The sequence below is a fragment of the Leptonotus elevatus genome, chromosome 20 (genome assembly GCF_054856555.1).
Source record: "Leptonotus elevatus isolate MCC_2025b chromosome 20, RoL_Lele_1.0, whole genome shotgun sequence".
In the NCBI taxonomy this organism is placed as follows: Eukaryota; Metazoa; Chordata; class Actinopteri; order Syngnathiformes; family Syngnathidae; genus Leptonotus; species Leptonotus elevatus.
In genome coordinates, this window is record NC_141258.1 from 6,402,639 (window position 1) to 6,427,145 (window position 24,507).

The 24,507-nt window shown below is 41.9% G+C and overlaps 2 protein-coding genes across 4 annotated transcripts in view; both read right to left on the reverse strand.

Annotated features, from left to right (window-relative positions):
* Positions 1 to 194: 194 nt before the first annotated feature.
* Positions 195 to 8,055, reverse strand: mki67 (marker of proliferation Ki-67). 2 transcript variants are annotated; one of them, XM_086064995.1, is made up of 14 exons: positions 7,884 to 8,055; positions 7,456 to 7,558; positions 6,607 to 6,688; positions 6,321 to 6,436; positions 5,500 to 6,140; positions 5,195 to 5,421; positions 4,659 to 5,115; positions 4,444 to 4,574; positions 4,177 to 4,354; positions 3,962 to 4,105; positions 3,025 to 3,890; positions 2,857 to 2,899; positions 2,686 to 2,769; positions 195 to 2,537 (listed from the first exon to the last, which is right to left on the reverse strand). In XM_086064995.1, exons 2-14 carry the CDS (start codon positions 7,542 to 7,544, stop codon positions 526 to 528), a joined length of 5,070 nt encoding a protein of 1,689 aa, XP_085921121.1. In that variant the 5' UTR covers positions 7,545 to 7,558; positions 7,884 to 8,055; the 3' UTR covers positions 195 to 525. The 2 variants fall into 2 exon arrangements, with proteins under 2 accessions (XP_085921121.1, XP_085921122.1); XM_086064996.1 differs by lacking the exons at positions 6,321 to 6,436; positions 6,607 to 6,688; positions 7,456 to 7,558.
* Positions 8,056 to 10,757: 2,702 nt separating this feature from the next.
* The window catches only part of raraa (retinoic acid receptor, alpha a), a 164,653-nt gene continuing 150,903 nt past the window's right edge, over positions 10,758 to 24,507 (reverse strand). For both annotated transcript variants that reach the window (XM_086064202.1, XM_086064201.1), the window contains 6 exons: positions 21,682 to 21,823; positions 13,924 to 14,084; positions 13,655 to 13,831; positions 12,852 to 13,056; positions 12,596 to 12,754; positions 10,758 to 12,078 (listed from right to left, as the gene is read on the reverse strand). In XM_086064202.1, the coding sequence (XP_085920328.1) occupies positions 11,882 to 12,078; positions 12,596 to 12,754; positions 12,852 to 13,056; positions 13,655 to 13,831; positions 13,924 to 14,084; positions 21,682 to 21,823 (1,041 nt within the window). In that variant the 3' untranslated portion in view covers positions 10,758 to 11,881. The remainder of the gene's footprint in view (positions 12,079 to 12,595; positions 12,755 to 12,851; positions 13,057 to 13,654; positions 13,832 to 13,923; positions 14,085 to 21,681; positions 21,824 to 24,507) is intronic.

Here is a 24,507-nt window from a genome sequence, read left to right on the forward strand (position 1 = left end):
CTTAGCAAGTTTAAAAGTTTTAAGTGAAAACGTTTCATTTGATGCATAATTTACTGGCTGAGAGTACTTCTCCCCGTATTTTATCACGTCCAAAAAAAAAATAATCCTACAATAACGCTTCTAATACTTTAGTCTAACCTGTTAACAAAACCAGTCCAATAAATATATTGTACACATGACAAAACAACAAAAGATTCCAATAATGCCAACATTTATTTCCCCCTCAAACCATAACACAGCTTTAAAACAGGTAATTGATAAAATACCTTTACAACAATACTTTTAAAACAGCTGTAAAACAGGTAATGAATGAAATACCTTTATGACAATGATAACGGTAAAACAAACATAAGTGTATAAAACTCCCCGCTTGTAAAAAAATAAAAGAAACAGTGCATAATTTTTTATCTGCATCTACTATCATCTAAAGACAAACTAAAATAGTGCCAATTACAAAACACTTACGGCAAAAAGAAGTTAAAAAAATAACTGGTTTTAATGATCAATTGTTTTATACAGAGGTGTTCATTTCTTAGCTGATCTTCCTCTTCTAATTTTCGGCTGAGTCTCCGTATCTTCTGCGTTCTTGGTGTCGACCTTGCTGGTAGACTCTTCCTTTGCAACCTTTGCCCCACGTCTTGCTCTTTCGGCAGGCTGAGGTTCCACTACTTTTTCTGGGAAGTCGTCTTCAGTTTTAGCCACATTATCTGGCTCACTTGCGCTAGGAGGGCTCGGCCGCTTGCCTCGAACTGCTCTCACGGACCTTTTTGGGATATCGTGGACTTCAACTTCCAGGTTAGCTGAGTCTCCTCTTCCGTTTTTTGGCTGAGCCTTCGGTTCTTCTGTGATCTTGGCGTTAATCTTGCGGCTGGACTCTGCTTCCTTTGTAACCTTTGCCCCTCGCCTTGCTCTCTTGGCAGGCTGAGGTTCTGCCGCTTGTTCTGAGACGTCCTCTGCAGTTTCTGCCACATTATCTGACTCACTTGGTCTCGGAGTTTCGGTGTGACCACTAGGGCTCAACCTCTTGCCTCGAACCGCTCTCACCGACCTTTTTGGGATCTCGTGAACTTCAACCTCTCGGTTAGCTGATCTTCCACTTCTGTTTATTGGCTGAGCCTCCGTGTCTTCTGCGCTCTTGGTGTTAACTTTGCTAGTGGACTCTGCTTCCTTTGCACATCGCCTTGCTCTTTTGGCAAGCTGAGGTTCCACGGCTTTTTCTGAGAAGTCCTCTTCAGTTTTAACCACATTATCTGACTCACTTGGGCTAGGAGTTTCAGTGTGACCACCAGGGCTCGACTTCTTTCCTCGAACCACTCTCACGGGTCTTTGCGGGATCTCGTGGACTTCGACCTTCAGGTTCCGCGTCACTGATCTTTGGGAGTTTTCTGGTTCTTGCACAGTGATGTTTGAATCACTTGTGGCATTTGACTGTTTTTTGTTCAATTCAGACACATTTGCTGAGGATTTGGCGACCGGTCGTCTCCCCCTTTTGACTGGTTCTACTAAAGCTGGAGCTGACTCTGGAACTTTTTTGGCCTCCTCACAGGCAGCGGCTGCCCCTCGGGTTTTCTTGGTTGGAACGGCTTGTTTGATCTCATCTTTTGAAGTAGTTGTCATACCTCTTCCCCTTTTTTGCTTCTGTTCAAGTTCAGATTTGTCCTCTGGTACCTCTGCGGTGGCAACACCCTCAACCTGTTTTGCGCTCCTGCTTCGTTTGGGTATTTCTGTTGGTGTCTTAATTGGACCATCTTGGTTCTCTGTGGAATCAGGAATAACTTCTGCCTGTTTTGGTTTTCGTAACCCGCCTCGTCTTGTTTTTGCAATGGCAGAAGCAGCAGCATTACTTATCTTCTCTGGTTCAGAAACCGGTGGTGGTACTGCTTCATCTGGGACAAGATTTTCTACATCAGTTGGATGATCAGCTTTTCTGCAACTCCTCGATGTTTTTGAAAGCTCCTGGAGTTCAGACGGTGCTACTATGGAAGTAGTGTCACTATTTTCCTGCTCTTTCTTGTGCTTGGTGTTTCGTCCTCTGGTTACTCTGCCAAGAGGCTTGGACTGATACTCTGTCTTCTCAGAGGTGGCTTGATCTTTTTCAAGTTCCTCTAGCTCAATTGTTTCAGAGATTACATTTCCGCCTCTTCTCTTTTTAATAGTGGCTGCTGGTAGCTGAGGCTGTTCTATGTCAAGTGCTTTTTCTGGCTCAGGAAGATCAACAGGCGTGCGTGTGTTTTTGGTCAATCGTCCTCTTCTCGGCTTAGGGTCAGCTTTAGCTTCTTCGGCAGGGGGTTCAGTAGGCTCTACTTTCTTCCCCCTTCTTTCTCTGACAGGAGCAGAGACAACAGGATCTTGAGTGGCTTCTGCTGTCAGCGGTTTAGCTGCTTTAGCCCTTCTGCCTCGGACTGGTTTCTTGGAAATGGTTGACTCCGTAGTGGCCGTGTCCACATCTTCTATCAAAGCCTGAGAAACTGCTTGCGTAGCCTCTGGTGTCTCACAAGCGACACTTGGAACCTCTTCTGAAACCTCAGTTGTCGCTGCTAAAACAAGATGTGGGTGGAAAATATTTTCATTAGTATCCGTTGAACCTGTGCGAGTAAATATTGTGGCGTTCAGCGGTAGAACTTCATGTTCTTCTAGCTGATTGCATTATTTTGTGGTCTACTAACAAGTGCCGTAATACCGTACCTTGGGTGATGTCAATTTGAGGAGAGTCATGGTTCACACCCGATGGCCCATTGTCCTGTAGTTGTCCTTGAGTAAAATTCAGCTCTAATGAACAAGGGGTGGCAGTTAACATGGTTACAAAACCCAACTAGTGGAAAGCAGTATTAAAGCGACAACAAAAATGCAACATACCTTTGGCTACATCCAAGTCGCTACTTGCAGGCTGCTCTTTAAACTGTAAAAGATTAATAGAATTCCGATATTAGCTTGCAGCTATATACACAGTACTAAACTAGAAAGAAAGCAGACAGCACATGTTTTTACAACTCCTTTCAATTACACATTCGCAGCCATCTTTACCTCAGCTGGTTCTTCCATGAGCTCTTGAAGCCCCTCAAAGTCCTCTACAGGAGCAGTACCCCTGAGTCTGGGTGACCTCATCAGCCGCTTGATACCGAAGTTCGCGTCCACTGGTTCACTTCGCTCTTTGGGAGTCTTCATGAGCCTCTCAATTTCGAGGACGCCTTCAACAGGGGCATGCATCGGGGAGCTGTTCACCTTCAGAATCGGCAAGTTTGTCTGTTCTGGTAGGTCTTGAATTTCTTCAGCTGGTGCCGGTAGGTCTTGTGAGTCTTCCGCTGGTGTGTCCAGATGGTCTGCAACACCACTGAAAGAAACATCAGCAACTTCTGCATCCCCGGGGGTTTTGAGGAGTTGATCATTTCGGTCGATGGGTTCACTCTGTTCTGGAGTGGTAAAAATTATTTTAACTCCAGTGAGGTGTTCCTTTGGCTCAAACTTCTGCTTTGGAGTTTTCAGGAGTTTTCCTCGCAGATCCTCAACCGGTTCAGTCTTCTCTCTGGGTGTCCTCATCATCCTCTTCACACCGGTGAGGCATTCCTGTTGCTCAGGCTTCTGTTTGGTTGTTTTCAGGAGTTTCCCTCGAAGATCCTCCAAAGGTTCGGCCTTCTGTCTTGGGGTCTTTAGGAGTCTCTTCACACCAGTGAGACACTCTGGTAGTTGTGGCTTCTGCTTCGGAGTTGCCACGGCACTCGTCATTTCTGTGCACTGCTGTTTAACAGAATCAGCCGTCTTCTCCGTAGCAGAGGTGTCATTGATGAAGCTGGATTCTTGACTGCTGTTAAGAAGGCGTTTCACAGCCTCTTTGTTATATTGGCCTGCTTTTATCGTAGATGCAAGAGTGAGTGGAGATACGGCCATTTCACCTGGAAATGGGTCAATTCATTATTTTCCCAATTTGTTCAGACTGCACATTTAGTCGAAGCAGACACTTTACCTGGCTCCTCAGGAGTGTTCAACACAGAAGGGTCAAGTACAGATGGTTCATTCACTACCAATGGAGTCTTTGTGGCGCTGCTGTGCTTGATTTCCGATCTTCTCTTCCCTTCTTTTGAAGGCGTTTTAAACATTTCGGAAATTCCTAAAACAAGAGTGTAATATATAGAATGGCAGTCCAGGAAAACAAGATCAGCTGTAAGAATGATTAATTACCAGACAAATCCTCATCCATGTTCACGTTGTCCTTTGAGATTGCTGTATTGAAGATGACTTTTGGTGCAGCAGCAACTGGGCGTGTAACTTTCTGCTTGAACGCTCGGCCCACAACAATGGTTACAGGCGACTCCGCATGGCCAGTGCTGGCATGGCCCAGATGCTTTCTTAGAGGGGTCTGAGAAATGGAGAACACAGTCAGCTCACATCATCACATAAAATCAAATCAAGTCACACCAAGTCAGTTTGCTTTGGCAGTAAGTTTACCTGCGCTGTAGGTACCCTCTTCTTCGCAACCCTTGTTGTTGTTACAGCACTTCTGCCCGTTTTTATAACTGGCAGAGCGGCTTGGACTTTAGCCTGCCCAAACTTGACAGTGTCAGCCCAAGAGCTTGTAGCTGAAACAAGGGAACAAAAGCAAATTAAAACTGTCACCGTTTACGTAATCGTTCTAATTGCATGTTGAATTAGTTGAAAGATACCTTTTATGGATGCCCGTGAAATGCCACTTCTTCTGATGACTTGAATAGCACTCTTTGACAAGCGAGTCTTGCGCGACGTGCTCTTCCTTCTCAAATTGATTTTGGGTGTCACGGCGACTGACTGCACTGGATCAATGACGGCATCTTCTGCCATCGGTGATGGAGTTTGGATGAGAGAGACAGAAAAGCGTCCTTGTACGGATTCAGTCTTCATTTGGGAGCCCTGGGGTGTGTTCACTGGCATTTCATTGGCATTTCCCTGACAGGTAAGCCTTGGGCTTGTCCTCTTCACGATGTCGGGCACTCCCTTAGAAGTCGAGCCTTTTGGAGAAGGTGTCCTGGGTTTTGGAGTCTTCTTTTCTGAAGATGGCTTTTGTGAGGACGGGGATCTTCCGTTTGGAGATTTCTTGACATAAGTTTTAGGAGATTCAGCGCTCTTTGCTTGACTTTCAGCCTCCTACACAAAAACAAATTGGGTTGTCAAAGAAATGCAAATGTGCATCTGAAATGTTAAGCTTCAACCACAAGAGTCTCACCTTCAGCAGGCCAATAATCGATGCTCGCCTCATCAGTGGCTTTTTGGGTTTAGTGAGACACAGGCTCCTTCTTGGATTCTCGCCTTTGCGTAGGGGAGAATCGGGGGGCATTTTTTTGTCAAACAACTCAGGAACCAGAAAACCTCCAAAAGAAACACGTTTCCTCTTCATCTGTGGTTCTGGTGAATCAAACACAAGCTCTGCACTTCTGCGTTTTCTTGGCGTCCCTTTAAGCAAGAATAAAAGAAAAAATGAATACAAATTAGATTTTTTTTTTTTTTAATAATAAATAATAGAGCATTTACCTCTCTCAGTGGCTCCTGGCGAGTTTGTATTTTGTGGACTGGACATTACTTTGGCTGTTGTGGCCTCCTTACTCCTGCGTCTCATCGGCGACTTGGGTGTTGGAGTACAAGATTGCTCAACAACATCACTGGCACTAAACTTCTTAGGAGTGACACGCTGCCTTGTCTGCGGCGAGCGCACTTCGGACTTGACATTTTCTGCATCTTCATCTGGAGCCATCACATGAGAAGCAAGAATCTGAGGGGGGATCGTACGCTTCTTGTCAGACATTGGGGTGACATTACTTGCACTCTTAGCCTCTGCGATCGACTCGCCATCAGAGACTTTGGGCTCGGCCACCTTTGCTTCTTTGCCGCTTGTGGAAACATTGCTTTTCCTGGGGGTCTGAAGGAAGCCGTCGGAAGCTTTCCGAGGGGTCTTAACATCCAGAGATTTTCTAATCATTTGATAGAGAGCACTAAAAGGAGACTCTGTGTTGCTTTGTTGCGTGTCATCATCCACCTTGGGGTCCTTCCCCTTAGCCTGCTCCAGTGGTCGCTGGATGTGGAGGTTGGTTCCATCTTTCAGCTGGGGCTTTGGGGTTCCAGCTTTGCTTCCAATGGCAAATTTCTTTGGTGTGGGGGCTGGAGGGTACTCAAACCTGAAATTAATAAAATGCATGAAGTATAGACCATTTAGACGGTGTTTTTGTCAAAATTATAGCGCATGTTTTCTGTAGAAGCCCATGCGACAAAGACAAAATAAGGGATTCACATTACATGACTGCAAACAATTTGTTAAGAAAGTATACTGCTCTTTAAGACCATTTCATACAACGCACCTGAAAGAACGATCAACAATTGTTATGACATCTCCATCCTTCAAATGCTCAGACTCCTGTAGTACCTCTCCGTTGACACGGGTCGGGTTCGCTGTGCTCAGATTGGTTAAAATAACCTAACAGAAACCATAGAAACACATACAAATGTTTCAAAAAAGGCTTTTACCATACATACTTCAACATCAGCCCTCAAAATTCAATGAGGAATGAAATAAGCAGCACTGAGAATAACATACGGTCGAATAACAAAAACCCTGGCATGTATGTTCAGTGTCACTTGTATTACCTCTTTATTTTCATTCAAGTCAATTCTGCAGTGCTCCTTGGAGACTTGGGGAAGCTGAATACGAATGTCACAGTCAGGCTTCCTGTTGAAAAAAAAAAAAAAGAAGAAGAAGAATAATTTAAATTGTTTTAACTCAAACGACACAAATAAGGAGATGTGTGCAAAGATTCAAAAATTAGGGCCGGGCGATTTTGGGAGAGAGATTTTTTTATTATTATGTTGAAATCACAATGAATATAAATGATTAGTCATCAATTACAAACTAATTAATTATTAACAGTTTTTATTGAACTACCCAAACTTAATGTTAAACAAATATTCATTTGTGATACAGTGTAAGCTCAGGCTTCACCTTGCAAATTCATCTTAAGCATTTCAAAAGTTTTGTGTGCTTATTGACCATTTTAATAAGCAACCACAGACAAAGTCAAGTCAAGTAGCATCAAAGGAAGTTCCAACGCTTTGATAAAGAGAAATACCATATAATCATAGAGCAACTCTTCTGTAAATAATACATTGCTCTGCATATTTATTTGGACTTTTATTGCTGAAAAGGTGTGTGAATGAGTGAGAGTCACTCATAATTAAGTGACATGGGTTGCTATAATTTATTTCATCCACTAAATTACCCTGATGTTGTTAAGTATTTCTGGGTGTCTGGAACAGATAGGCCTAATGAGTGTTAAATATCGCTTTAGTTTAGTTTTAGTGTCTAAGACTACTTTTTGAAATTCACAAAATTACGCAAAAGTCGCATGTACCGCCCGTCGTAAATAGTTGACTCTGTATTTTGTATTCGAGTAACTTGTCCAGCTGCAACAATGTAAAAAATGTTCATTTTAAGCTCACCTTCCAAACAAGCACGATGCAGTGAGAGGAAATTCAGTCCCATCTCCTCCAGTCCGCTTAACCACGACTATCTTTCCATGCAGTGGCATTCTGGCAACGTTACCTTTAACGAAGGGAAATACATTGTAAACTTTGCACGGAACCTGAGCAAAATGGGAACAAATGACGGACTAACAAAATGAATAACCAATGTGGACGTTTAGCTCACCTCGTGTGCGTAATAGTACGAAAAGTTATTTGTGTTTGTGTGCTTAAAGTTGCCTCAATTTGATCGTGCATTAGCTTCTGTAGTCATTTGATATCGAAAAATGTTTGGTATTACCTTAGTAAATTAAAATTAATTTTAAAAAAAAATGGGGGAGCCAGAGATAAGCAAAATTCGTCAACCAAATACCCATACGCGACTGAATGGTATTTAAACGTCTTACCTGGATTCTTTCAACGACACGTCAACTTCAGGAAATCCATACACGTACACACGGGTTTGTTGCTTGAATAAACGTTTAGTAAAATGTTATTATCATTAAAAAAAAAATAAGTAAAACCGAATCGGACTGACCACGAGTAGCTAACGTAAATCTACTTTACTATACGCGTCAGCGGCCGGTGTTCCTCTTTCAAAACGAGGTTGCAGTATCCCTCCGCCCGTCCGTACAAAATACACTTCTAATATAAATACGACAAGTTAACGTTAGTTTCACGGTGATGTAGAGAAGCACTGTTTTAACAAAATTATTTAATTTTTTTTATATCATCTAACTAAAATTGTATCGTTCTTTGATGAAAGGAACTATATTGTCTATGAATTTCGCGGAGCGATAACATTTCGACGAGAGGCTTGTGATTTGAAAAATAATTTGAAAACCCGCGCGAAGGATTCTGATTGGTCGAAGCGTCAACGGTGGGTAAGGCGGCGCTCGTCGCCTACACTGTGACGTTTCCGACTTTTGTCTTTTAAAGGATGTTACGGGTATTTAAAAAATAAATTAATTTTTTTTACGCGTATTTACGCACAACCGGTGGGTAGTATTTTATTTTTAAATGACTTGGTCAAAACCACCAAAAAGTCTAAATTGGGTCACAATACCGCCTAGGAGGTTATTAAACGATAGTGTTAAACGTATCATCAACAACAACAACAACATAAAGTAAAAATATAGAATTTTGTGTTGAACAATTTTGTTTACTTGATATTCCTGTGCACAAATGTCAATCACCAAGATTAACAATTGTAGTAATGGCATTATACCTAAGATAAACCTATGATCCCAGAGAGCATTTTATATTTCCCATTAAAATATCACTGAGAAGTATATACGGTGCTGTATACTGAAATAACGATCTAAACTACTGTGAATTGTGAAATTTGGGCAAGTTTAGTTGTCCACGAATCCATTATTTTGCCGTGTGCATTTCTAGTGCCCTCTAGTGGAAGAGCATTTATTTACATGCAAATTGATCATTTCCCATGCCACAATGGATGAGAATCACCGCATTGAAGGAGTTGTTGAAGGCAAATTGTGCTATTAAGACAGTATCAATGAGTACACATACGAACCACACAAACATCGGTTTATTATTAAATGTTGGTTTTATTTTTGTTTTTTAGATTTTTTGTTTTTTCTTCTTTTCCCCCCCAAAGTTGCTTGATAATCTTGTCCCAAAAAAAAAAGCAACATATTCCATACTTCTCAAATGTGTGTAATCCAGATAAGCCGTGGAGAGAGAGTCAAGTTGTGCGCTCTTTCGGCGGGTCCTGCATGATGAGGGAAGCAGCTTGGACCATACGGATGTCGCTGGGTCACTTTCAGTTTTTCTTGAGTGCGGGCTTGTGACTGAAGAAGAATATTGGGGCTCAGTAGCAGAGTGTGTGTGAGTGTGTGTGAGTGTGTGTGTGTGTGTGTGTGTGTGTATGGAGGGGAGTGCAGTACAGAACATATACAAAGGACAGGCCAAGCATACAAAATGATTCCTTCCTGAGACGTTGGCGTGCGTGTGTGTACAGTAAGATGGTATAATGATGATGGAAGTGAAGGCGTTTTGGCGTAAAGTGATCACAGGGTGCAGGGTTGTTTAAAAAGTCATTCTTGAGGGGGCACAAATCAGTTCTGACCACTGTAATGGAGTCTTTTGCCACCCACAACAGCAGGGGTGGGGAACCTATGACCCGTGGGAACGTTTGATCCGGCCTGCTATGCAATTCTCGAAAATAAAACCCTCAGACAAATGGTCATGAAAAGCTCCAAAACATTGAATATTTCCTCACTTATATTTTATCAATTTAGTATGGCCCTCGGAGGATTTCAGAAAAACAGTAATACAGTGGTGCCTTGAGATATGTGTGATCAAAACACTCAATTTTCTTGAAATGAATGGAAATCATTATTTCTCCCCCCCCCCTACCCCCAAAAAACAACTCAAGAAAAAAAGGTGAATTTAAGAACACATCACAATAGCAATCGTGTAAAGAATTAAAATGTTTGTGCATCATGGCCACCGGGGGCAGTATAACAGTGCTAAAGTACAGGGAAACGTAACCTAACCACTACGCTCGTCTTTTTCCCCCCACAGATTATAACAAATATTTGTGATATATGTGAATATATATCGGTTGATATCGGTTGTCTAAAGCGTTATAACACCATTTTAATCATTAGCACTTGTTTGGCGTTTTCACTTCTGTGTTAGCGTCAAGCTAGCAGGGGGTCGTTCCCTTCTCCGGCCATGTTGTTTGAAATACACAACTTGTAATTCTCTTAGTTTTGTTTAGTTGAATAGTAAACCTGATCTCGGAGTGGCAACAAATAGTTTGAAGCATATTTTTGCGAAGAATTGTTCACTGCTGCTTATTGGGAAGTAAGTTGAGTTTGCTGCTAGCTTACAGCGCTCATATTCGTATCTTGAAAAACACAAAAGTGGGATCACTTGTATCTCAAGGCATCACCGCATCAGAAAAAAGTTTCCTACCCCTGCACTATTGACCCAACCAGCGATTAGTGAGACTCCCTTGTGTTTCTAATACAGTGCGTAAAGTCCATTCTTCACATTTGAACTCTGAACTGCGAACCTGAGCCTGGCAAGCTACAAGTGGCATCCATGTTTTTGTTTTTGTTTTTTCAACACCACATTTGTTTCTGCTACATGGCCAAAGAAATGCTGGAGTGCTACTGTAGTCGTTGATGTTATGGACACACACACACGGAGGGGTGTTTGTGAACACCACATTGTGGACAGCCAGTGATGGCGTTTAAGGGTCTGTCCACTATTTAGTAGGACACATAACATGAAAGAACTTCCTTCAGTAAAGTGTGCTCAAAATGTATTTTTTTCTTGAATCACAAACCCATGAACAAAACACATAAAAGGTATTCTTTAAAAAAAACAAAAAAAAATAAAAATATCATGTGAAGCCTAAAACTCTTCATAGTTTTTAAGAAATTAATACAGCTTATATACAGAAACTGAAAAGGCTACTTAAAATACACCTTAATAATGAATCTTCATTAATTGGATTTCTTGAAAGGACCTGTGACCATTATCATACAACCAAGTTCATACAATCATTTGTTCCTGGAGGCAATAAAATACGAAAGAACCTGGAAGAGGAGGAACAGACGCTCGTTTCATTGCAACTTGTTTCCTGTGCACATTAGTGTGTGCATGTGTGCGTGTTTGCATGTGTGGCATCCGAGGACTGGAAGAATTCTCATTCTTTTTTACATCATTTTTTGTTTTGTTAATTCGAATAATGTACACATGTGATCAAACTAAGTTTTTGTCCTCTCATGATGGGTAAAACAGTGAGGGAGTACGACAATCTGTCATCTCAGAAAACACGTCCTCGTTTCGGCCTCCCATTCAATCACAATAGTTTCTTAACTTTTCTATATATTTATATATATCTTTGTGTAAGAAATCTGTCTGGTTTTTTTTTCATTTTTTTGAAGCTGGGAAAAGAGAAAAGACCCAGAGTCTCTGAGGAGGAAGAGGAGGCGGAGGAGGGTCTTTTGACAAGTCCCGAGCTTGTAGTCTGCATCATCGACAGCAACAACAACAACAACAACAACGGGGGAAAAAAAGTGTCTGGTGTCAAATCTGTCCACAAATCTGTCACTTCCTATCACGGTCACTCACGTGACTTTCCAACAGCCTTCTAGAGAAAGGTGGAGGAGCAGCGGTGGCGTGAGGAGGAGGGGGAGGAGGGCGTCATCAGCAGTGTTTACGGTGTGGTCTCTGAGCGGCGGCGGCGCGGCGCGGCGCCCTCCGGCCGTACCTCCCCTCACGTGAGGAAAAGCGGACCATGAGGAGGAAGGTCTCCCTCCCTCAGCAGTCAAGGCCTCCTCCTTCGCTCCTCCTCTGACTGACCGGCGTGTGTGGAAACAAACCAACAAACAAACAAAACAAAAACTCCCAAGGTAGGCCGTTACTACGGCGATTGTGTGGCTGGACTGCTTTGGGCGGAGCTCGGGGACAAACTGGGGCTGCAGCTGCCCGGCGGGGTGCCGCAGGGACGGCCCCCCGAGGCGCCGCTCTCCAGGCCCTCTGAGTTCTCCAGCATCTCCTGGATGAGGGGAGGCATGGAGCCCGGGATTTCCATTTTCAGCGTGATGACACGCTCAGCCCCTATTACAAAAGAAAAAGATAGGATAAGATTTTAGATAGCTTAATTAAGCTAGTTAGATAGCTAGATATTTATTATCTTATCTATCTATCTATCTATCTATCTATCTATCTATCTATCTATCTATCTATCTATCTATCTATCTATCTATCTATCTATCTATCTATCTATCTATCTATCTATCTATCTCAATAGCTAGCTAGCTAGATACATAAATAGAGCTAGCTAGCTATGTAAATAGATATGGTGAATCAATAGCAAGCTAGCTAGCTAGCCAGCTATATAGATAAATCAATTGGTAGCTAGCTAGCTAGATACATAAATAGCTAGCTAATGTGATTGGGACATCCCTATTACCAAATATAAAACACACAAAAAGTAAATTGTGGAACACAATAACAACACTGAAAATGTCAAAACATTACTAATGATGTCACATGAGCATAAAATGGCCACTCAAATAAATAGTCTTCTTTAGACTTCCATTGTCATTAAAAAGTATGAATCGTGTGTGCGTACCCTTAGCGCTGATGCTCCTCAAATCGGTGATCTTCATCAGCATCTTGGGGAACATGTGCGGTTTGTGAGGCCGCCTCCTCCTCACGTAGATCTTCAGCGCCTCCAGAAGAGGCTCCTGAAGGACGTCCACCTTCTCTGCTTGTTCAAGATCCTGACGATCTGTTGACGAAAAACAACAAATCGGTCGCAATACTGCAAATGACCAGAAACCATGAGTTGAAGTGTGAAAAAGGTATTTGGGGCGAACGTCGCGTACCTCCACAAAGCAGACAGATGGCGCTAAGCAGCCCTGTCTCGGCATCGTCCATCTCCAGAGGGATGAGCTGGTTGGCGAAGGCGAAGACCAGGTCGGTGAGCGGTCCGAAGCCGGCGTTGTGCATCTGGGTTCGGTTTAGCGTGAGTCCGTCTGAGAAGGTCATGGTGTCCTGCTCCGGGGTGTAGCGTGTGCAGATCCGCAGTATCTGTGAACGTGGAATGTCGTCGGTGAAGGAGTCAGTTCATTAGCGTTATTATGATTATGGTATGGAGGACCAAAACTGCCCAAATAAAAAAATTACTAAACAAATGAATAAAAGTTAAAATAAAAACGGATATAAAAAAATGCAATTCAAAAATTAAATAACACAAATTAATATAAATGAAAAAAAAACAAGATAACTTTTTTTTTCTAAAAATAAATGTGGAAGTAAATACAAAAATAAATATAAAAATATAATTAAATATCAATCAATCAATAAAAACACAATAGTTTTAATTTAATTTCTATTTATTTTTTGTATTTCATTCATGAATTATATTTTTTATATCCGTTTTTATTTTCACTTATATTCATTTATTTAGTCCTTTATTTATTTTTAATTTTGGCAGTTTTGGCCCTCCACACTTTGGTAGAATGAAACCCTAAAAGTTTGAGAACGCCGGGGACAAGCCCCAATAAAGCTTTGCAAAAACAAAACGGAGTTTTGAATGTGTCTCACAACTCTGCCTCAAAGTAGGACAGCCTGACATTGAGGACGATAAATATTTGAAATGTGTTCTTTCATCCCCGCATGTCCTCACCAGGATGTCCAGACAGGCGGCTTTGAGCAGAGTGATCTGGTCGGCGATGGTGAGCGTGGTGAAGCCGGGAAGCTGCTTGGCGAATTCCACCGTCTTGATGATGCATTTGGTGGACAGCTCGCTGAACTTGTCCCAGAGGTCCACGTCCAAGGACACGCGTTGCTCCGAGCTATTGTTCTGTCCACACGTGAAGACAAAATGGCGGTTTAATTACACGCTCGGGAGGATGTTGATGTTGCCATGTGGACGGCGTCACGTGACTGACTGACCGTAGTGTATTTGCCGAGCTGGCAGAGGGAAGGGAAGGTTTCCTTGTGGGCCTTGCGGACCCGGTCGATCATTTGCTCCGTGTCGGGACTCAGCACGTAGCTCTCCGTGCATTCCTGCTTCTTTTCGTCCTTCTTCTTCTTGTTCCGGTCGTTCCTCACCGCTACACAGAGAGAAAATAAAAACAACATACGAGTTAGGATTTTGAAAAAAAAAATTCTGTTAAAGAAAAATGTTCCTTCAGTAGACAAAACATCACCATGAGAATAATAAAAGACAATTTATCAATTTTTGTTAAATATAATAACCTTAACTGTAATCAACAAGTAATAAATTATCAAATTAATCGATAATTATTTTTGATAATCGATGATTATATTATAGATATGATTAACATTTTCATCTATTTTTCTTGCGTTACAGATCAAACCAGTAACTGAATCAGAATTAATTTAGGCTTTACACGATCAGGATTTTTCGGCCAATCACCGTTCAACAAATTTGCAAAAACCGTATTCGATCAGAAGATGGCGCAATGATCATGGCCCGGCCCACAAATAGCAAAAACCTGTGAATAATTGACAGAAATTGAAACACATGAAAAAAAAAATCTTTAAAAAAAACGCTCATCATTGATCAATCGGGCAAACGAAGACATTACAGCCAATCACCGATTTTGCATAAAGTGTAAAATATTGTCAGAGTTTTTGATAAAGGAATTGAAATTTGTAATGCTAAAAAAAAAACAACAGATTTATCGGTTCATGGAAAAAATCATCAACTGATTAATTGTTTACTAAAAATAATTGCCAGTTGCAGCCCTAATTAGTCTATGATTGTATTTGTATGTCTTTTCCTAAAGAAAGTACAATATTACTTATTACTAAGAGTATTTTTTTTTAAATCTGAATTTATTTGAAATTCACTTTACTATTATCATAATATTAGGACTATCATGAAAAAATATACTTTGAGTTTTCATCCGGACAAAGTATATTTTTGTAAAGATTACACTTTAAACAATATAATTTTTGCCCTCCTAAAATAACCAATTTTTACATTTGATGGTCTTTTGGGAAACACATGCTAGTTATGTATAACTGGGGTTAGGATTACAAGGGGGTCCCTTTTGGAAAAATGTCTCCCTTGTAAAAAAATAAAATAAAAAATCCAGCAAAACCCGAACTAGAAGATACATCATATCTATAGTGCAATAAAATATTCACAGCCAAGCAGAATTGTAGCAACCCGAGCGTCCTAATCTAACGCTGCCTGATATTTATCAAAGCGATGCGGTGATGATGAAGATAAGCAAACTCGCAATAATCCCGCCGAGTTTCCCTCGAGGCAACCTGACAGAATACATCGCGCGCACACCCCATATGACCAAAAGCCGGAGACAGGGTGTTTAGCATTGAAATCCCATTACACCCCCCCCCCACACACACACACACACCCTCCAACCATTCCCCCCGCCCCGAGCCATCCAAAACGAGGTGAGTCTTAGCACGTGCGTGGGTGGTTTGGGTGAGATGTGGTGCTGCTTGATAAATAGCGATGGGGGATGGAGCTATCCATAAGGCTGACAAATTACCACAGCTTTCATTAGGGGGTGCTGGCTAATCTAATAACATAATATGACAAATATCCTGCCTCTAATGGTTTTCAAAGGGTGCGGTTGCGGAGGCGAGAGCGGCTAAAGCCTTCCAGCTCTCTCTCCGTGTTGAACAACACATTCCCTCTTAACGCCAATGACAACAGAGTTATACGCCCCCCAAAACGGAATTCCTTGCGCTTGAAATCATTTTTTATCATCAGGTTCATCCCGACTGCCCTCCAGGAACCGAAATTTCCCCCTCCTGGTGACCTTGGATTCGATTTCCTGCTTTTAATCCTAACCTTGACCATTAAGGTCCGGGACATTCGGGCTGATGGGAGATCAGTGACGGTGACAGAAGGGCCTGGCCCCGGGGGCCATGGAGGGAAGCGCTCCTCTGTGCCGCCGCTCGTTCATCAGCCGGCGGACAGGCCACCCTGCCACGAGGAACATGAAGGCGGGTGGAACTCGGATCGGCCACTGTGTGATTAACTGGTGGGATGCACATTTGGCGCCTACCTATATGTTATTGCAGTGGGGATTTTACAACTCTTAACTGTTTGAGTGCCATTGACGTGAAAAATCAGTCAGCTAAAAAAAATTTTTTTATGGGAATGGGCGGAGAAAATTTACAGAGCTCCTAAAGTGAAGAAAAAAAAATCTAATGTTTCTTTGAATACAGAGAGATGGATTTGAAATTTGATTGGTTAAAGAAACACTCCAATTTCTAGTATTTTTTATGAAGACCGTGGGCAGAGTAGAGATTGACATAGCAACACAGGGGCTAACATCTGATTTGACCCCCACCCCCCCCCAAAAAAAATCCAACATTCTGCAAAATGCTATGAAATGAAGAGAATAGACTGTCGGGAATTTCATGTCACAAATATTAGATATTTAGGTTGAAAATATGGCAGTCACAAGGAATAAAAAAAAAAAAGATACAGTATACAAATAGCCAGAGACGGGAAAAGTACTGAAAGTACAATTGCTTGTGTAAAAAACAACTTTGGTAAAAGTATTCACTCAAATAATTACTCAAGTAAAAAAAAAAGAAAAAAAAAAGAAAAAGCAAAGGCTCTGAAATGTCCATTTGAAAGATATCATGTAATTAAGCAAAAATGGGTATACCTCAATTGACTCTCTGACCTTATTATTATATTTTATAATATTTTTTATATAATTATTAGGGGTGTGCCCAAAAATTGATTCTCAAAAGAATCGCGATTCTTATTTAGTAGGATTCAGAATCGATATTAAATGTCCCAAAATCGATTTTATTTAAACAATTTTATACTGCCTTGCCCTTGTTTGTATGTGCCTTTATTGGGAGCGCAATTCATGTTGTACACAATTTGGCCACTTAGTGGCAGTGTGGTTCCGCGCGTTCTAATACACTGTTAAGTTGTAGCCACATTAGAGAGTAGAAGGAAAAAGTCTCCATCAAGTTATGCCAAGAAAAGTTTTTTTTTTTTTTTTTTGCAGTGTAGGAAGAGCATATGTCGGTGAGTAATGTTAAGATGCTTCTCTGTATACCTTCCTGAAGCGTTTTGTATGAATAGCCGTTATTTTGAGTGATAAAAGTGCCGCGAGTAGTGCGCTAATTAGCGTTAGCGTCAATGGCACTTTCCATTGTGCGTTAGCTTTGAGCTAGCTACGTTCGTGAAACAAGCTAAACAAGATCTGCCACATAGAGTAGCAGTTGTGGTCCACACACTGTTTTTGTGATAAAAAAAAAAAAAAGACTTTGCTTACAATTTAAAGCTGAATTAAAAAAAATATATATACATTTTAATGCCTCCGTTTGTCATTTTGTCTTGCAAACCAGACTGGAGTAGATCGTGACGATTCTTTGCACATCTATAAATTGAAGCAGAAATCATTGTCAATCAAATCATTTTGAATCAAAAATCAGAATTTTGAATTGAAAATCAATTCCGAATTCAAATACTCGTGTTAAAATGTAACGGATACAAGTAAAAAGTAGTGTAAAAAGAAAGTACAAAAAAAAAAACTACTCAAGTAAAGGAACAAAGTATTTGTACATGGTGACTTCACATCTCTGCAAACGGCACATTAAAACCTCTTGAAAGTTACGCATCATCCCTCCTCCCCTCCCGATCCAGTTTCGGAGGACAGTTACATAAAAGCGGAGTAAAGCGCTCACCATATTTGGGTCAAAGCCCGTTTGCGGCATTGAGTGCGGATGTGTGTCGCAACGGCCCGGCTGTCCAATTCATTCCCAAATTAAAGTGGGGCATCCCTCCGTGCGTGCGGACATTACCCGCGCTGACAAATTGGCGGCGCCGTCATAAGCAGCACAACACAATTTAATGAAGTCATTAAAGAACTATTAGGGATGACTGGCGATCTGTCACGCTGAATTGCCACATGCAATAACTTGAGCGGGGGGCGGAAATGAAAGAAATATGGCTTTTTTTTGTTTGCCGTTGTTTTTGTGTGTGCGCACGCAGTACATCTGGGGCGATGTCATATGAAATTAACAATGCTAATAGAGGAACTTTACGCATTATGACTTTTTTGTGGCTTTATGTTTTATTGTGTAGAAATGATTTACAGTAGCTGGTGTGGACAGAATGTGCGCACGCACACACACACACGGCCATCATTCAATCATATGTTCCAGCTGCGGATTCCTGCCTTCAGTTAATAGACAATTCCTGTTTGTGTGAGTGTGTGTGTGTGTGTGTGTGTGTGTGTGTGTGTGTGTGTGTGTGTGTGTGTGTGTGTGTGTGTGTGTGTGTGTGTGTGTGTGTGTGTGTGTGTGTGTTTGCGAGTGAGAGCTGGGGAGACGGGGATAATTCGAGTGAGGGAAAATTAAAGCGCTGGCAGCTCGTCCATCACACAGATTAAATTCAATGAAAAGATAAAAATGTCAATGTTCCTTTGCATGGACAGTGATGAAACTTTCGCTCTCTTTATCCTCCCAAGCTTCCACTCGGGCGCCCTCTTGAGGTTTCATTTAGACAAAAGCAGAGCTTTTGATGCCATTTTGATGCCAAATAATGCTCAAGTGAATTGAGGTGCTTCATTTAGACAAAAGCAGAGCTTTGATGCCATCGCGTGAATTCTGAATGGGAAAAAGATTTATTATTATTATTATTTTAAAGATGATTTGACTTGAGGCCAAATAACTACGTTGAAGTAAGTTGGGAAGCTTTATTTAGACAAAAGTAATGCTTTGCCGCCATATTGTAACATCGTGGTGCCAAGGGACTATGTTGAAATAAGTTGATGAGTTTCATTTAGACAAAAGCAGTGCTCTTGCCACCACCTTGTGGCATCTTGGAGCCACTCAACTATGATTACTTTAATTGAGGAGCTTCATTTAGACAGAAGTAATGCTTTGCTGCCACCTTGTAGCATCTTGGAGCCAGTGAACTACGTCTAATTGAATTGAGGAGCTTAATTTAGACAAAACTAATGCTTTGCCGCCATCTTGTAGCATCGTGGTGCCAAGGGACTATGTTGAAATGAGTTGATGAGCAAAAGTAGTGCTTGGATGCCATCTTGCAGGACCTTGGAGCCAATGCGCTCATTTGAAGTGTGTCTAGTAGCTTCATTTAGACAAAAGCAGAGCTTTGATGCTATTGCATGACATTTTGTTACCAAAGAATTGCGTTGATGTGACTTGAGCAGCTTTATTTAGACAAAAGTAGTGCTTGGAGCCAATGAACTATTGTTGGCGCTGTCTACTATTCACATTTCCCCCCCCCTGTTGGCTACTGATGGAGAGCCAGGCTTAAGATCATTTCACATCCCCCTCCTCCAACCCTGCCCGTGACGGCGTCCTCTTTGGCACGGCCACCTGGCTGCCGGCCTGGCGCTGTCGTCTGGAGCTGTCCGCCGGCGGACACAAGGTCACCCAGACGTCCCCTGGCTCTCGCGGGAGGTTCACCTTTCCGCTATATCTTTATTCATAGACGCCTTTTATTTTTGCGCGTGTGTACGTGAAGTGTGTGCGTGACAGGCAAAGCGACTCCCTACTGGGCCCCAGATGGCTCGCGCCTCCCCTTCCTCGGCACCCCGGATTCGCTCGCCAAAGTCACCGCTGAGGAGACGGGGCGAGCAATCTGCACTATCTGCACTAAAGTGACCGAAAAAGAAAAAAGACCAACACAACACAAAAGGCAGAGTAAGTGGAGCGTGGTTGAAATCTAGCAAGCAATCTTGTTTCCATTCAAGAATCAATTTGAGCGCTTTCAAGACATGAGACCTTCCCGCCACTAGATGGCGGTGTGACACCGCTTGAAAGCCTCCCTGAGATCCCTCTAACCATGATTAATGGCCCCATTCAAAGGTAAGTAGCTCAGAGGATAACTTCTTTTACTGTAAGCCACAGAGCTGTGGCATGGGGAGTGCCCTTGCCCCCGCCGTGGCAGGAAAGCCAGCTAAATAGCGCCGGGAAGACAGGAAACAGCGGGAAACCAGCCCCACACTTTCTGACCACGTAAGCTGATGATAATTGAAGCGTGCCAATGAGTACAAAAGTGCGCCGTACACACATCACACACACGTATAAATAAATGTCACCAGGCGCTTTGTGATAATCACACCTCTGGCAATTATTTTATCAAGTCTAGCTAGCTGCGTACGCGTGTGTGAGAGAGAGAGATAGTGTGAGATGCGTGTTGTCACACGAGCCCCCGGGGGGGCGCGCGCGCCTGCTCATCCACTCTCGGCAGGTGAGAACATATTCATCACGGGCCTGCCAAGCTTGGCGTCACCCTGACTGTTACTGCCACACCGAATCACGTTTACGGCAAATATTCTCGGCGAGACGCGTTCACTCCAACGGGAGCATTGTATTTTATATTATAATATAACCTCAACACGTGAACTTCATATGACCTCTAAAGTTTGTTCAATGTTTCGGTACTCTCTAACATCGAGCAGAGTAAGAAAATTCATATTTTAAAAATAAATTATTCCAGCGATTACACGCAGTACTGGGCCCGTATATAAATGGTCAGTTTTAGTAATTATTTCATATTTAGTGTCTTTACTGCATCATACTAGCCTCTCTAAAAAAACATGCATTTAAACAGATAAATATTAATGCTATTGCTAATTAACATTATTTTTGCTACAACAGTAATGTCACAAATGTTGTCTGTTAAAAGGGAAATCAACCCTTTTGGTTAATATGGCGTTAGTTAGAATATGAGTAAAGCAGTAAAATCTAGCCATTTTTATCAATATCAGAAGGCGGCCATTTTGTTGTTGAGTAAAAATGACATCACAGTTGCTCAGGTCTCAGGTAACACCAATCACGGCTCAGCTTCAGAAAACAGGTGAGCTATGATTGGTTGTTGCTTGAGCCCTGAGCAACTATGATGTCATCTTAAATTGACAACAAGTGGCAAAATGGCCGCCCCCTGGGATGGATAAAAACGGCTGGATTTTGCTGCATAACTCATATTCCACAAATGTAATATTAATCAGAATGTCATGTTTAAACCAGTGAGGTCACATATAACATATTAATGTCAAGAACATTTTAAGGTTGACTTTAAAGATAAGACTCCTTTAAAGATAGCAGCGAATGGGCTAGTCAAAGTTAGCGACATGAGGCTAACTCTAATTCATGGCCCATTTTTTATTGCGTCAACACAACATCCTGTTTCTGCCAGGTTGTTTTGGAGTCTCTCAGTTCTAAAAACCACGCCATTTTAAGATGCCGTGACTTAATGTCAAACCCTGTCAGAAAAGCTCTTCACATTTCAGAGATGGCAAATTCAGGTCCAGAAAGTAAAAACCCTGCCACGGTTTGGCTTTCGCCCCTCGTGCTAGCTAGCTAGCTCCCAGTGTGCTTGTTTAACTGCCAGGGAGCTAGCAAGCTAGCACGAGGGGTTAAAGCCATACTGTGGCAGGGTTTTTACTTTAGCTAGCTCCCCATGTGCTTGTTTACCTGCTAGGGAGCTAGCTAGCCAGCACGAGGGGCTAAAGCCAAACTGTGGCAGGGTTTTTACTTTCTGGACCTGGATTTGCCATCTCTGAAATGTGAAGAGCTTTTCTGTATGGGGCCTGGTCTGGTGAGTGACGTGGGCGTCAAGCGAACAAACGCGAACCCATCTGGGATTAGACAACTGTGAAAAACCCCTGCAAGCCAGATGTGTCAGCAGGGCATTCGTGTACTCACACTCCTTGGACATTCCGACTTCCAGGCACTTCTGAAGCCGACAGTACTGGCAGCGATTTCGGGTGACTTTGTTGATGATGCAGTTCTTCTCGCGATGACAAGTGTACACCATGTTCTTCTGGATGCTTCGCCGGAAGAAGCCCTGGTGTGGCGAAAAGAAGAGAGTAAGAAAGGATTAGCGACATTTGATGACAATTTCCCTCATATCTTGCTATTGTTTTCCCTTTTTATCGCGATCCGAAAAAAATTAAAATAATCCCAGATGACGTTTTATAAATATTCCAGTAAATAGGCCAAGCAGAGCGGATATGGCAGCTGCTGTTAAAAGGCGATGAACTGCCAAAATGTCTTTAAAAGGTTTAATCCCCGGCGTAGACACTGACAAAGAACTGTCACCATGACGTGGCTCTGCAAAGGCTTTGTCACGGTTATCAATGTGGAAACTGCTGGTATTGAAGATCTTAACAGCTAATGAGAGGTAAACATGTCAGCCATGATCCTATTAAGCACATGACATCCCAATACAGAGTTCCCCCAATACATCGCCATTCATCCTTCACTGCGCGCTGTATCGCTAGTTTGTGATACTACTTATGAACCTTGTGAACATAAGAACGCTTCCCTGTTAATTAAAACTGTTTTAATATTTCCACAAATCCAAATTTAGAGCTGAGCTCCATACATGCACTCGCACTCCTGCTCCGTGTGATAAAGTATTTAGCAATTGAAGATTTGTAATTACCGCAACGTTTATGCTAATTTCCATTAGCTCATCTACAGCGCGTCACATTGTTAGCATTAAACTAGCGGACTTCTGTTGACGAAATTATGTGGCTTGGTTCAACATTTTTGCATTTCAACATAGTGCGGTGTTGTGTGTTTGAAAGTCTATAATTACTGTAACATCCATGCTTATTTCAATTAGCCCGCCCCGTCCGTCGACAGTATTTTACATTGTTAGTATTAAGCTACCGGACTTCTGCTGATGAAATTATGTGGCTTGATTCAACATTTTTGTGTTTATATAATACATTGCTGTGTGTTTAGGAGTTTATATTTACTGTAACATCTACACTAATTTCAATTAGCCCGCCCCATCTACAGCGTTTCCCGTTGTTAACATTAAGATAGTGGACTTCTGTTGATGAAATTATATGGTTTGGTTCAACATTTTTGTATTTAAACATAGTGCAGTGTTGTGTGTTTGAAGGTTTATAATTACTGTAACATCCATGCTAATTCCATCAGCTCATCTGTTTCACATTGTTAGCATTAAGCTATTGGACATTTTTGTGTTTAAAATACAGTATATTACTGTGCGTTAGAAAGTTTATAATTACTGTAACATCTATGCTAATTTCAATTAGCCCGCCCCATCTACAGCATTTCACATTGGTTAGCATTAAGCTATTGGACTTTTGTTGACAAAATTATATGGCTTGGTTCAAAAAATTGTATGTTTATATAATAAACCACTGTGTGTTTGGAAGTGTATAATTACTGTCATATCTATGCTAATTCTATTAGCTCGTCTACAGTGCTTCACATTGTTAGCATTGTAAGCTATTGGACTTTTGCTAACCAAATTATGTGGTTTAGTTCAACATTTTTGTCTTTAAATACAGTACATTGTTGTCGGTTGGAAAGTTTATAATTACTGCAACACCTATGCTAATTCCATTAGCTCGTCAATGGCTTTTCACATCATGTTAGCGTTAGCTAGCCTACTTTAGTTCGATGCAACTGTATAATTTGTTTCAACATTTTGGTGTTTAAATATATATGTTTAATTTTCTTTTGTTGTATACTCAGTTTTGAGTTGTTGGTCCATGTGTTAAAGTAACAGTTGTTTGATTGTTTAGTGCCATAACAAACTAGAAATAAGACTGGATCTGAGCCACATGTGGGTTGAAATTACTTATTTATAGACTTATTGTGATTGTTTTTTTTAATCATGTCTTACCAATAAAAAAAAAAACGGTAGAAATTTCACATAAGCAAACCTCCACTAATGAAAACCCAATGTCCTTGTCTCATGTAATGATGTCATGTAAACTAATCCAAAGGCTGCAAGGTCGCATCAACATTGTGATTGTGCGGAGGGCAGGAAGACATTTTTTTTTTCCATTTCCTGTATTCCCCCATTGGAAGAGGACAGGATATAAACAAGTGCAGCGGATTCATTCAGCAATTCAAACCATTCATTTGAGGCAGAGGCCACATCGCAATGAGATCATCCGGCCTGCTTCCAAATAAAAAAAGACGACAGCCGAGATGTTGTCATTTTGAGATTCAAAGCAAGCCTTTTAACACACCGCGTTGGGTTGTAAGCCGCGCGTCAGCGCTACGAGCCCCAATAAAATCAATGTGCACCTCAGTGGCTGCATTATTGCAGTGTCAAAAAGATAAAAAGAGGTTAATGCAGATCAGCTACAATTGAGTGAGCCCTCAGTACCGGTGCAAACACGCCGCTGCACACATGCAAAACAGGTCAATGTAGCTATTGATCAGACGCAGCGGGACGCTAGTTTTGGGAGAGTGGGCGGGGCCAGCTCCCAGAGAGCCCCCACCATCACGCTGCGGGATTAGCGTCGCTTGCCAACAGATGGCCGCTGGGCCTCAGCCCGCAAATTGCTTTTAACCGATGGCCGCCGCTCGAATCCCAGCAGAGCGATTCGTGTTTCTGAGAGTGGCGAGCGGTCAGGGCAAGCAAGGCCTTGTCTGATTTGTTTTTGGCGTTACCAGCTGTCACTCGGCTGTTTTTTTGTTCAGATACGAGCAAATTTTTAGATATGACCTGTGTTTACGATGGCGGCAGCAGATTTC

Coding starts and splice junctions, on each gene's coding strand:
- mki67 (XM_086064995.1), bottom strand. CDS start 7,544: ATGCCACTGCATGGAAAGATAGTCGTGGTTAAGCGGACTGGAGGAGAT. Junction 4,355..4,443: donor AGAGGGTACCTACAGCGCAG/GTAAACTTACTG, acceptor TCCATTTCTCAG/ACCCCTCTAAGAAAGCATCT. Junction 4,106..4,176: donor CATGGATGAGGATTTGTCTG/GTAATTAATCAT, acceptor CTCTTGTTTTAG/GAATTTCCGAAATGTTTAAA.